Below are 11432 nucleotides of genomic sequence, written 5' to 3'. Positions count from 1 at the left end.
CAGCGTTTGCCACTTTCTACTTGTAGCGAGGACATGATGTAATGAAGTTGTGATAAAATGCTCATATGCTTGATCATATATTTTCGGTTCGGCATTGACTGAATCGAGACAGACCACGAGTCTCGTACATTATAAGCAGTAGTTGTCATTGTTGCTACTGAGATTCTTGACGTTGGGTTTGGCATCAATAGCGTAAGTACGTCGAGAAAATGGATGCGGGCACGCACTATCTTACGTGGCGGGAACACAGCCTTTGGATCTTGACGCATTTACATATGATTGTCGTCTGTAATTTACACACTGTTCTTTCCATCTGTGCCTAATCAAGCACACTACACATTACACCTATCCGCTGTCCCAAGTTTGGACTAGCATTCCCCTAGGAGTCACATCCAACACTCCCTTTAGCTTGTGTAAAGCAGCCCGCTACATGTAAATAAATAAATAATATCACTGTAAAATCACAACCCCATATCTAGGTTTTCTACACATTCAGGTGGAAATCGGTAGCATCACGTCGTACAAAACCTTCAGTGTCGGTAGCGTTCGCAGCTTCGACAAGCGGCCACATGTTTAAGCACTGTCTTGCATGCACATAAGCAGCCCCATGAGTAAATACTGTTTGTGACTAGAATGTTGCATTAGCGCCGTTACACCCAGGTGCTCTTCCCACGACATGCCCTTCTGGCAATTGGTCTGGCCAGCTGGGGAGCAGGAGATCGGCCCAGGCCGCAGCACAGGCGGCTCAGGCGGGGCACCGTCCCGACCAGAGCAGGAACATAGGATGGCCCGGCGGCGGTTGGCGTGGCGTCAGTCGGGACTCGGTGAGGGGTCGAAACTTCTTCCAGCTCCGGTACGGGAGCTACAGACGGCGTGGCTTTCACTGAAGCTAGTAACGGCGTTTCAATCAATGGCGACAGAGGTGACGTCTTGACTACCGGATAAAAAGGCAACGTAGTCTTGGCCACTGGAGACACATCCGGCGTCTCTGTCACTGCCGACTGAGGTGACTCCCCTGCCGGAGTCCGTATCACATCCCGCGTCAGCCCTAGGCCGGCGGTGGAGCGGAGACCCGCGGACCGTCACCTGGTCGCCGGGCAGCGCCCTCCCCCGCCGTGCCCCTTACAGACGACTGGCGCCAGCCGGCGGCCGGCCCACGGCCCGGCACCGTCCTCGGTAGTACACAGAGAGGCCAGTGAGCACGGCACCTCGTCCAGACTGAGGAACTGGTAGAGTAGACCGCGGGCCTGCCGGAGGAGGGGGGGGGGGGCGTGCGGAGTGTGAGTGAGAATACACGAGGATTATACTGTGTTTTGGGGATATAGAAAATGTCGAAGGCATGATTATTGATGATGCAGATAAGCGAGATGGGCTGAATGCATGGTAGCAACTTTCAAAAGCCAGAAACATCGATTATTTCCAAAATTATTAACGCAACCATACGCTTCTTACTAGGCAGCCGTGAAAACTGATCAGAAGTCAAGGAAACATGCCAGTGCCCAGTAGCCTTGGCCTCCCACTCGGCGCCTACCTTTCTCAGCACCACGTCTCCGTCCATATGCTGACTGAGACTGGTAAAGTGCAACAGGATGGCGTCGGCGTTCATGGCGCTGTCGGTCACATCGGCGGCGTATGCGGCGCAGATGGCGGCGCACACAAACAGGCTAAAGTGGCGCGTCTGCTGGCAGCTCCAGCACGCCTCCCAGATACGCAGCGCGGCCGGCTCGGCAAACTCCCGCTTGAAGCAGCTATAGGACAACGGGAGAGGGGGAAATACAGACATCAACCACGCTGTCAATGACCGATAGTGGGGTGTACCGACCCCCAGCACCCAGCCAATATACATCGCTTTCGCAGCGGCCGTTGTAGGCACAGGTAGCTATACTCTACTCAAAGGCCAAAGCAGTCATATTCCGTACTCATGTGTCGGTAAACCTCCATGCTAACAGTAGCGGCCTTACTCCAAACTCACAGCACCCACACTCGCCACCCGTGGGGCCATAGGCTATAGCTGCAGCCATATTCCATTTACTCACAGCAGCAGCCATCGGTGTGTGAAGAGCAGCTCTAGTCCGTCCTCCACGGTACTCAGATGTCGGTAAAACTCGGGGGTGAGCAGCCGCAGCAGCTCACGCAGGTAGCCCTGTCGACACGGGACGGGAGGGAGGCGGTAGTTCAGTCACTCAGCGGGGCAGCGGCCAGCACACAGCGCCCGCACATCCGTCACGGCGTGCCTGGGCATTTGAGCAATGCATCTGCGGTAGCCTACTACAGTCACCTCACGCATAGGATACACAAAACAGCGGCATAAATCATAGGTACACCAATACAGTTTCACCATCGTAGTGTTGTGTATAATAACTGCGTTAAGTGCATATTAATCATATCATCCGACCGCCCAGCCACGCCCACCCGACCATCAACCCCGCCTACCAATGGACCGTCAGACCCGCCCACGCGTCCGCCCCGCCCATCCGACCGTCAGCCTTGCCCACCCTAGCGTTAAATACCTTAAAGTCTGGCCCCGCCCACCCGTCTCACCAGCTGAACATCCATGACGTCATCTCGGGGACAGATGACCGCCGCCGAGCGTTTGATGAGCGCGTCCAGAGCCCAGAAGGCGTCCGCCGGCTCCCCCAGGATCACCAGCAGGGGCGCCAGCAGGTCCGACATACCCTGGGTATAGCCCAGGAACGGGTTGGCCGCTGCGAAACCCAGCAGAATTCGCCTGAGGGCCGGCGAGGGGAAGGGTTAGCTTAGCTGACTCAGACGGGGCAGTGTTCAGACTTCAGGGGGAGGGGTCAGTAATCGAAATCAGTGAACAGTGGCGTCCATCGGGAATGGTGGTTTCGCAAGGCTGCAAAGTACATAATACATTTGGTAAATATTTAAATTTCTACAATTACTGATTAACTCCAAAAAACAGTAAAAATTATATCCTAGACGAAACAGTACCAGCGAGTCAATCGTCCCGATTACATCACTTAAGCGCAGCTAGTGCTATTTGCAAGTGAGTGACAATTAGTCACACAACGTATAATCTCGCACACAATAAAAGAACGCTCCCCTCCACACCCGTCCACTGCCACTGACCGCAGCGTCTGTACGTTGGGGTTGGCGCGGCCACAGAAGAAGGGGTTGCCGGGCTCGGTGCGTACCACGTCCTTATCTACAGTGGAGACCACCAGACGCTGGAACTCTGCGCGCTCTGACAGCGACATCGCGTCCGGCAGCGCGCTCGGGGAGGAGGGGGGAGGGTTAAAGGTCACATTTAGTCCGGCAAGGCGCTGGGCGAGAGGAGGGGCAGAGGTCACACCTGGTCCGGCAGGGCGCTGCGATACGGAGACATAGGTCAGTTATGGTTAGGCAGAACGCTGGGGGAGGAACAGCGGTCACGTTTGGTACGGGGTCAATGGCATCTGTCAGACAGGGAGGGGTATAACAGACTGGGTATGGGACCCCTTGAAAGAGTAAAGGGACATTAGACAACACATCTGCTAGGTTACACATCTGCTAGGTTACACGCACAGAGCAACACATCTGCACAACACATAGCTAGGTTACAGTAGCGTATCAAGCGTAAAACAGCTTATAAGTCACTCAGTTCAGTTTTACCAAACATCTAAAGCGAAAAACATGCGGCAAGCCGAACTAAATCTCTTACCAGCGTTACATTCATTTTTAAACACATCCTAATAACAGACCTCACCCAACACCGCTCCAACATGGGTTACGTGATATATCTTGCATAGCTTGCTCTGTGCCAGATCATAAACATCATACGTCCGTGATATACTAGGCATATTGTCGAAACGAGCGCTCACCAGATGCGTTCGAACTCCTCGGCCAGCCTGTGTCTGTGTTCTTGCCGCTCAGAGTACGAGTCGGAGCAGGAGAGGACACCCAGCAGCAGCGGCCACACGGTGCTGCGTAGGGACGGCGCCAGGCCGCCGAAAAACACCACCTGAGTGGGGAGAAACGGGGGAGGTGAAGTCAAAAACCCCTACGTCGACTTTTCCCGGTAATTTACAGGAGAGCCATTTTTCGTTTAGGTGCATATGTAAATAATGGACCTGTTACTGTGCGAGTGGTAAGAGCACCGAGTCACGACCGGTAGATGGATATAAAATTCCGCTCTGCGCGACAAAATCATAATTGGCACGATAGGTATTGGTGAAAAATTGATGACGCACTTCACTGTACCTACACTGAAATACAAAAAATCAGGAATTTATTTTCCTGCTTTTGCTGCGTTGTCAGTCATGTAATTGTTGATTTGACATCCAGGGCTCAAGTCACTTTACAAGTGCCAAGACTATGCTCACAAACACACAAACAATCCATCCACCTGCTGCAACCCCCGAACAATCGCCTGGTGTTCAAGTATCAACCCACAAGTTCCCTGTCAGTAGACTTATACTTCCTCTCAGCCCTGACCCCGTATCACCCACCCTCCGGAGGATCCCGCAGCACCCAAGCCAACCCGCCAGCACCTAACTAATCTCACCATCCGCCGCTCGTATTTCACTCACCCTCCTCAGGTGGTCGGGGTCGGTCAGCCGTCCGTCGTGGTCCACCATCCGCTGCCACAGGTCCTCGGAGAGCGGATCGTGTCTGCCCTCCTCCGGGTGGTCGGTGTCGGCCTGTTCAGACGGACTGGGACGACACGAGAGATGGTCAGGGAACGGTGTACACTGGTTGGGCAGTGAGAGGACACTCGAGGAAGGCATATCACGTACACGGTTTACAGTGAGATAACCGCAGGTTGTTTGAAACAGACAGACACTACTCGTTAGAACTGTTACTCAGGCGAGGAGGTTATACCATGATCCAGTAAACCGGTCCGTTTATCGGCAATTGGGGAAGACACACCAGGATCCGTTGAACTGGTCCGCTTAACGGGTCGGGAAGACACACCAGTAAAAAGTGCAGGACGACCATGTTACGCCCCTATGAAAGTACCGGGCACCGTGACTCTCCATAACCCAAAAACAGTCCGAGTTACCAGATAAATCGTGAGTTGTATGCAACTAACTATCGCAGTGTCCTTACAGAAGTGTCACGCAGCCATTATGCTCCCCCCGTGTTCTCGCTCACCCGCAGACGGAGAAGAGCCGACAGCCGCCGTCGTCCGCCGCCGGGCCGGCCGACCGCAGGTGTTTCCATCCGTCCAGCAGGCACACCAGCTTCTCCAGTCCGCCGCAGTGGAAGTGCAGGATCCTGTACTGCGATTGACGGGAGCACAACACCAGCTGCCCGCATCCCGGGTCTCCCGGCGTCAGGAACACGCGCACAGAGCGAGCCTGACCTGGAACCGGGCCAAGGGTCAGAGCACACAACGCATAAGCTGTGTTGAAATATAACGCAAAATCACAGAGGAATGATTAAATCACACAATATCACAGCCTATCCGTCAGTTGAGTATATGTAATCATTATCGGGCGTTGCCTGTTTGTTTGTTGTGAGGTTTCGGAGCGAATTAGTTTCGTTGACAGTCTGTATAGCCATTACCTATGCAAACATCCCTGCGAAACGCTGAACGCGTCGACAGGCGTGACCAATATATATCCCGTGCATCCCTCCCAAGTGCCCCACTCACCCAGATCCACTGTGAACATCTCCGGTGCCTCGGAGCCGGGCGGCGGCCGCGCCTGGGGGGACGGTGGCGCAGACTGGGTGGAAAGTCGCCGGCCCGTCTGTCCGCCCTCTGCCTTCGGAAGCTCCAGGCGAGCAGCACCGCTCTCTGCAGCGGGGAGCTCCAGGCGAGCACCGCCACTCTCTGCAGCGGGGAGCTCCAGGCGAGCAGCGCCGCCACTCTCTGCAGCGGGGAGCTCCAGGCGAGTACTGACGCCCTCTGACGCTAGAGGCTCCGGGCGAGCACCGCTTGGTGGCGCTGGAAAGAGTGAGTGTTACAAACGCTGCGAGCAATAGTGAAAAGGAGAGGTGTGCTGAATTGCAGAATATGAAACATGCGGCATTATGTACGCAAGCACAGTTGAAAGGATAATTCGCGGTGAATTGAAAACAAGAGATAGTCATTTTTTTCGTCAAGATGCCCAATTTCTTTTTTCACCATGTAACAACTAGAACATTAATAGCTTTTGCACAGCACAGTTTTCAGATTTGTTCAGCACAAGGCGAAAAAAAAAGAAGAAAAAAGAATTAAACATGAAATACTAAAAACCAGCACCTACCAGCACAGTCCGCAGTATCTGCGCCGCTGTGTTCTACCACGCCGTTGCACACAGCGCCATCAGCGTCATTGATGGTGACGTCACCGACGTTTGGTATGACGTCATTAGTGTCGCCAGTGACGTCAGGATGCCGACTGAGCCGTGTGGCCGCATCACCGGCCGCAAGGAGACTGTGGACAACAACAAAAAAAAAAACACTGATTACTGGCGAGCTGACATGTCCTTTCACTTACTACTCAGGGCATTTAGTAACGGAGTACTCAATCGCAACAACTTTGGTCTTTGACAATCGTTCAGTGTTATAGGTAAGGTACCACGCCAGTAAAGCGAATGCAACGCCTACTCATCCAAAACAAATTCATAATCTTCATCAGCCTCACCCTGCAAACAAATCCCCTCCCTTTAGCGACCCACTACGCCAATCTGAGGATCATGACACCACTCCACCCTCCCCGCCCCCACGACCCCTCCCAGTCACAGCCTACCTACCCCGCGGTGCCCGCCTGGGTCTCTGACAGGCTGCGCTGCCCGCGCCGGAGGCCACCTCCGATCAGCAGCTGATTGGGCCGCCAGCTGAGCAGCAGGGTGTGACCCAGCACGGGGTCAGGTGCGGCGGTCACCGTGAGGTACCCCAGAGAGTGCCGCGGCGCAGTAGAGACGGGAGAACTCGGGTGCATGCACACATTGTTTTTGCCTGTGAATGCGAGGAGATTGTGGTGAGGGAGGGACAGATAGGGCATCCAGTAAAGAGAATAGAGCCAGAAAGACAGATAAAAAGGTCTGAGGAATGTTTGAAGAACGAATAAATCCAGGCATACTGAGCCACAAACAATGAAACTGAGTACTTACTGAATAGCATTTCGTCGTCTTCCATCTCGGGGGCGCTCTTCGAGGATTGGCTCATGCCAGAGCGACTGAGCATGTTCCAAAGCATCTTCATTGTAAGGCTAGATCAGAACAAAAGTTCAGCATTTAAAGGAAATAGTTCACTTTCACGAAATTATTTTTTTTTTGCAATGGATTTATGATTTTTTATGTTCAAAATGATCAGCAAAGAAAATAAAACCTATTTATAACAAAAGATTATTTTCTATATTTTGATATAAGAAGAACTTTTCAGTTTCTGTAAGGCACAGGCGATCCAGTATGAAAAGAGCATGGGTTCCGAAAATTCTTCAGAAACTAGAGAAATTATCGCGGCCACCGGCATTTGGGCGATCTGCTCGATCTGATAATGTTCCCCTGAATGTCCTAATTGATCAGTACGAGAATTTCTCTAGAGTTCTCGTAGATAATTTCTCTAGTTTCTGAAGAATTTTCGGGACCCATGCTCTTTTCATACTGGATGGAAATATATGCAAGGCACACATCCTCAACGCAAGACACCTTTTTCGGGACGAGAAATAGAATATCTTTGCCTAGGGTGATCGTTGGGCTGTAAAAGCTCCTGATTTATGCTCGTCTCAGCCCAGGCTACGGAACTGCTATTCCAGTTCAAAACCCATGTTAAAAAGTGAACTATTTCCTTTAAGGGAATGCCCATGTATATTGCATGTTGCATATGCACTGCAACCCATTCATGAAAGCTGAAAATAAACAATGAATTAGAGAGAGTTGAAAGCTTGAGACATTATCTATTGCATATCTGCACCCCATTCTAAATTGTAAAATGAAAACATGGGTTCTACCGTTAGATTTTATGATGACATTCTTTAGCAAGCTTGTAAGGCATCTGATCTATGTAGTTTTGTTCTTGTGTGTAACACACCGGATATGTGGGTGACTTAAGCCTCCTCCAGGGTTGTGAAAAACCCAGGGTTTTGGTGTTCTGCCCATAGGTAGTGGGTTTTTGGAGAGAAAAAAAGGTTTTTGCTGGGTTTTTGGGTTTTTGCTATATTGTGGGCAAGACGGCTCACAGCGAACACAGTCCATTCTTATTACTTAAAAGCGTACCTAATAAATTTTACTTAGGGTAAATGCTGAGGGTGAATAGTTAATTTATACGTCTTATGATTGCAAGAGCCACTTATAAGCCCATAGCCGGCTTGCGCAGAAGCCGTTTATCCCGGTACCGCCTGGGCTATTTCCCTACCCGCGGCAGCACGTTGGGGTGGGGGGGGGGTCGGATATGACCCCTCTGTTATCTCGACAACCAATGATCGCATCGAACCCCACGAGGCGGCGTCTGAAAGCTCTTCACGAGATCTTCACTAAGCATTCTTAAGATTGAGGTCAGAATTCGGGTCAGAATCAGGTCTAGGGTCACATTCTGGGGTATCTGCATGACGAGGCTTAAGAACGGCGGAATCCGTAGCTTCTGCCCGAAACTCAGCCAAAGTGACTACTGACTTCAAAGCCCAAAGGTGTTGCGAAGATACCCCCTGGGGGCATAAGTGCCATACTAAGCACGGGTCAAGGTCACTTTGAGACAATCGGCAATAATTGTGATGCGTCTTCAAGGATAAATTTTGCACTTATTTTGATGGTAGTGGTTATTCTGCATCCTGGTCTTAATTGCAGAAGCATTAATTCGAGGCCAAGGTCATGTCAGGTCAGCTCAGGTCACGAGGGGTCATCTTAATTCTTATGCTACGTGGGTATTGACTTAGAGGTTATTTTACAAGCAGGATCTGATGGTCATGCTCAGTGACGCACCCAGGAAAGGTCAGGAGGCCATCCCCCCACCCCCACCCCGCCTTGGCTTCACACAAGTGGACCATCTGGGCTACTTAAATGTCTCATAATAAATGGCTTTCAGAGCATCATCTAAAGTACTGGCCAAAGCGGATGCATATACAGTTAAACCACGTCCAAGCTATCTTAAAGGTGCTGTGTGAAGATAGGGTAGGACGTAGGTACCCAGAGGTCTTAGAGGCCGAGGTCAAGCCCAAAGGATAGTGTGGGCCGGGCCCACACTATCCTCTGGAGCGAAGATACCCCTCTGAGGGCCCCACAGGCTGTGGGGCCCTCAGAAGCCGCTTTGGGGACCCTTAAGGGCCAGAATAGGGCGTGGGCCCTCTGACACTAGCGTGGGGCCCTAAGAAGTGATTCCTCATTTGCCTTCCTTGATCCTTCTTGCTATCCTGAAACCCAAGACATGATGGAAACCAGCGAGGAAAGAGCACGAGGTAAGGATGGGCCATTACGACATGTTTAAATCAGGCAGCTTACAGGCAGGCACCTTAGGCCATCAATAAAAAATTCTGAGATACTCATATTGTATCATGTATGGCCTCTCCGACCCATATTGTAGCTAACAATGGCCTTATTACATCCTGAAACTTTGAAAGGACTCGATCATTTACTGTAGCTCTGAATTCTGATAGTGACAAATTTGCAGAACGCTAAACAGTAATTTGAGGTCGGGTCATCCTGTGGGCTGTGAGTGTGACCTGGTGACCTGACCTCGCGGGTTCGGAGGTTCAAACTTGCATGCCATGTGTAAAATTGATGTGGGAATAGTCATGCCAAATTTTGCAGTGGTATGCACAACAATTTTCCACCATTTATGAAAATATATGGGGGGCAACCAGCAAATAACGAATAACCGCCCCGCCGTCGTCGTGTGGCACAAGGCTATATGTGTGGCACCAGATTTTGTCGACAGCTATTGCGCTGCTTTTACGGGCAGTGGCGCAGCTTATTTTACTGCATTATTCAATGTACAAAACCCGCGTTCGAAGTCTCTCGGACGACGAAGATTCTACGTCGTCGACGTCGTCGGCCCCCCATAGGCGGCGGAACGGGGAGGGCACCGGGGCACCGTGCCCCGCTTTGATTTTGGCATTTTAACATTAGCCCTATGGGCGTTGCATGGAAAGAATGGGACCAAAAGTCGGCACTGGCAGTGCCCACTGCCCCCCCCCCCCCCCGTTCGCCCGTCCGGCCAATCCCGTTCCATAACCGAAGCCAAGCCCCATGGGGTTTCAGTTGCGCGCCCCGCTGGGGGTCCTGTATTTCAACGTCTTGCTGGGGGGGGGTTGACGGTTGACCCCCCTCCCGCCCGCTAACTCGGCTCCTGGGCCACGTAGCGATACGCGGAAGGCGGCGTGTGAAAAAAAAAAAAACACCAAAAATAATGAAGAAATCACTTCGGTCACTTTTTTGGTCAGGTCAAAGATCAGGTCACCAGAGGTCATTGAAGGCAAAATTTCGCCGATTTTCAGGTCGAATGTCGACAATTTCCAAGGGCAATGGGCAAGAAGCCAACATATAACACGGGAACCAATAGAGTTAATGCGCCGCGGAAAAGCGGCAAGCGCATTCGATAGCCGGTAGCCGTTAGTCCAAATCAACGCTCTTTCTGAGCATTTCTGTCAGATTTGACCTAGCGTCAACGGTTTTGCCTGCAGGAGATGCAGAAACTGCCAAAATAACCATTTTTTTCGGAAACTTTGTCTGCAATAACTTTCGACTCAAGCCTTGCACGAGCTTACTTTTACCGACATTGTAATCCTCTCGTCAAGACGCATCGAATGAACTTGACCTTGAAAGGTCAACTAAAAATTTGACCTCCGGTTAACGTCATGACCTGGCTGGAAAGGGTCATGCTGCATATCAGTCGATCCGTATCGTCGAGCTGGACATATCTAAGGTGTATTTATCGCTCTAGCATGCCTCTATCAAAAGTTATTAGCGAAAAATTGTTAGACACCATACATTACCTAAAATGACCTCAGGGGCATAAATGCAGGGGGCTACGGGTGCCATTTTCATGCTCAGTGTGTCAAAGTTACTTGTACCTTATTCAGTGTTCGAGAGTGTTTATAATGGATTTCGTCCAAAAGAGGCGCCGTTCAATTTTCTCCCATTGACTTATAATGGGGAGGTCGCAAAATTGACCTGACCTTAGGTCACCAATACCAAATTTCCGAGACATACGTTTTATTATTGCTCCTATCAATGGCTGAAAGTTCCAAAGCGATCGATAAGTCGGTGTAGCTATGACAGACATAGCTATGACACATGCACCGAAGGCGCCTTTCCAGTGTCCAGCACAGAACACTCTAGGGCCTAGGCGCCGTCGACGGTAAGCCATCATGACCTGTCGCCATCTTCCTCACTGTATAGCGGCCTCCTAACCATACAACGCCCTCCAGAACGGTGCCCTCTACCTTCAGCGCCCTCCTGACAAGTCGGTGCCTTTTTCACCGTACAGGGCTCTCCTGAGTCCTGACCTGTCGGCGCCCTCCTGACCGTACAGTCTGTCTTAAAAGTGAAGTGACGGTGGATCCATCA

The 11432-nt window shown here is 51.3% G+C and overlaps 1 protein-coding gene across 9 annotated transcripts; it reads right to left on the bottom strand.

Moving 5' to 3' along the window:
* Nucleotides 1-64: 64 nt before the first annotated feature.
* Nucleotides 65-9793, bottom strand: LOC122375850 (TBC1 domain family member 16-like). 9 transcript variants are annotated; one of them, XM_043355399.1, is made up of 14 exons: nucleotides 9726-9749; nucleotides 7308-7317; nucleotides 7044-7141; nucleotides 6684-6888; nucleotides 6195-6364; nucleotides 5600-5893; nucleotides 5098-5308; nucleotides 4533-4656; nucleotides 3825-3964; nucleotides 3094-3237; nucleotides 2542-2728; nucleotides 2037-2143; nucleotides 1532-1748; nucleotides 65-1247 (listed from the first exon to the last, which is right to left on the bottom strand). In XM_043355399.1, the coding sequence occupies exons 3-14, from the start codon at nucleotides 7132-7134 to the stop codon at nucleotides 1083-1085; spliced, it is 2055 nt and encodes a 684-aa protein (XP_043211334.1). In that variant the 5' UTR covers nucleotides 7135-7141; nucleotides 7308-7317; nucleotides 9726-9749; the 3' UTR covers nucleotides 65-1082. The 9 variants fall into 9 exon arrangements, with proteins under 9 accessions (XP_043211334.1, XP_043211331.1, XP_043211330.1 ...); XM_043355396.1 differs by lacking the exon at nucleotides 7308-7317 and adding an exon at nucleotides 7726-7780 and having other exon boundaries at nucleotides 7044-7170; nucleotides 9725-9748; XM_043355395.1 differs by lacking the exon at nucleotides 7308-7317 and adding an exon at nucleotides 7726-7780 and having other exon boundaries at nucleotides 7044-7170; nucleotides 9698-9726.
* Nucleotides 9794-11432: the final 1639 nt, after the last annotated feature.

Source organism: Amphibalanus amphitrite, unplaced genomic scaffold, assembly GCF_019059575.1.
Source record: "Amphibalanus amphitrite isolate SeventyFive unplaced genomic scaffold, NRLGWU_Aamphi_draft 001938F_arrow, whole genome shotgun sequence".
In the NCBI taxonomy this organism is placed as follows: Eukaryota; Metazoa; Arthropoda; class Thecostraca; order Balanomorpha; family Balanidae; genus Amphibalanus; species Amphibalanus amphitrite.
Note: the sequence above shows the minus strand (reverse complement) of the source record. Positions and strands in the feature narration are given on the sequence as shown.

Excerpts from the sequence above, each read along its gene's own strand:
- LOC122375850 (XM_043355398.1), bottom strand. The coding sequence starts at position 7,134 with ATGAAGATGCTTTGGAACATGCTCAGTCGCTCTGGCATGAGCCAATCC. Across the intron at positions 5,894-6,194 it reads AGATACTGCGGACTGTGCTG|CGCCACCAAGCGGTGCTCGC; the intron begins GTAGGTGCTGGT and ends CACTCTTTCCAG. Across the intron at positions 1,749-2,036 it reads ACACACCGATGGCTGCTGCT|CTGCTTCAAGCGGGAGTTTG; the intron begins GTGAGTAAATGG and ends GTTGTCCTATAG.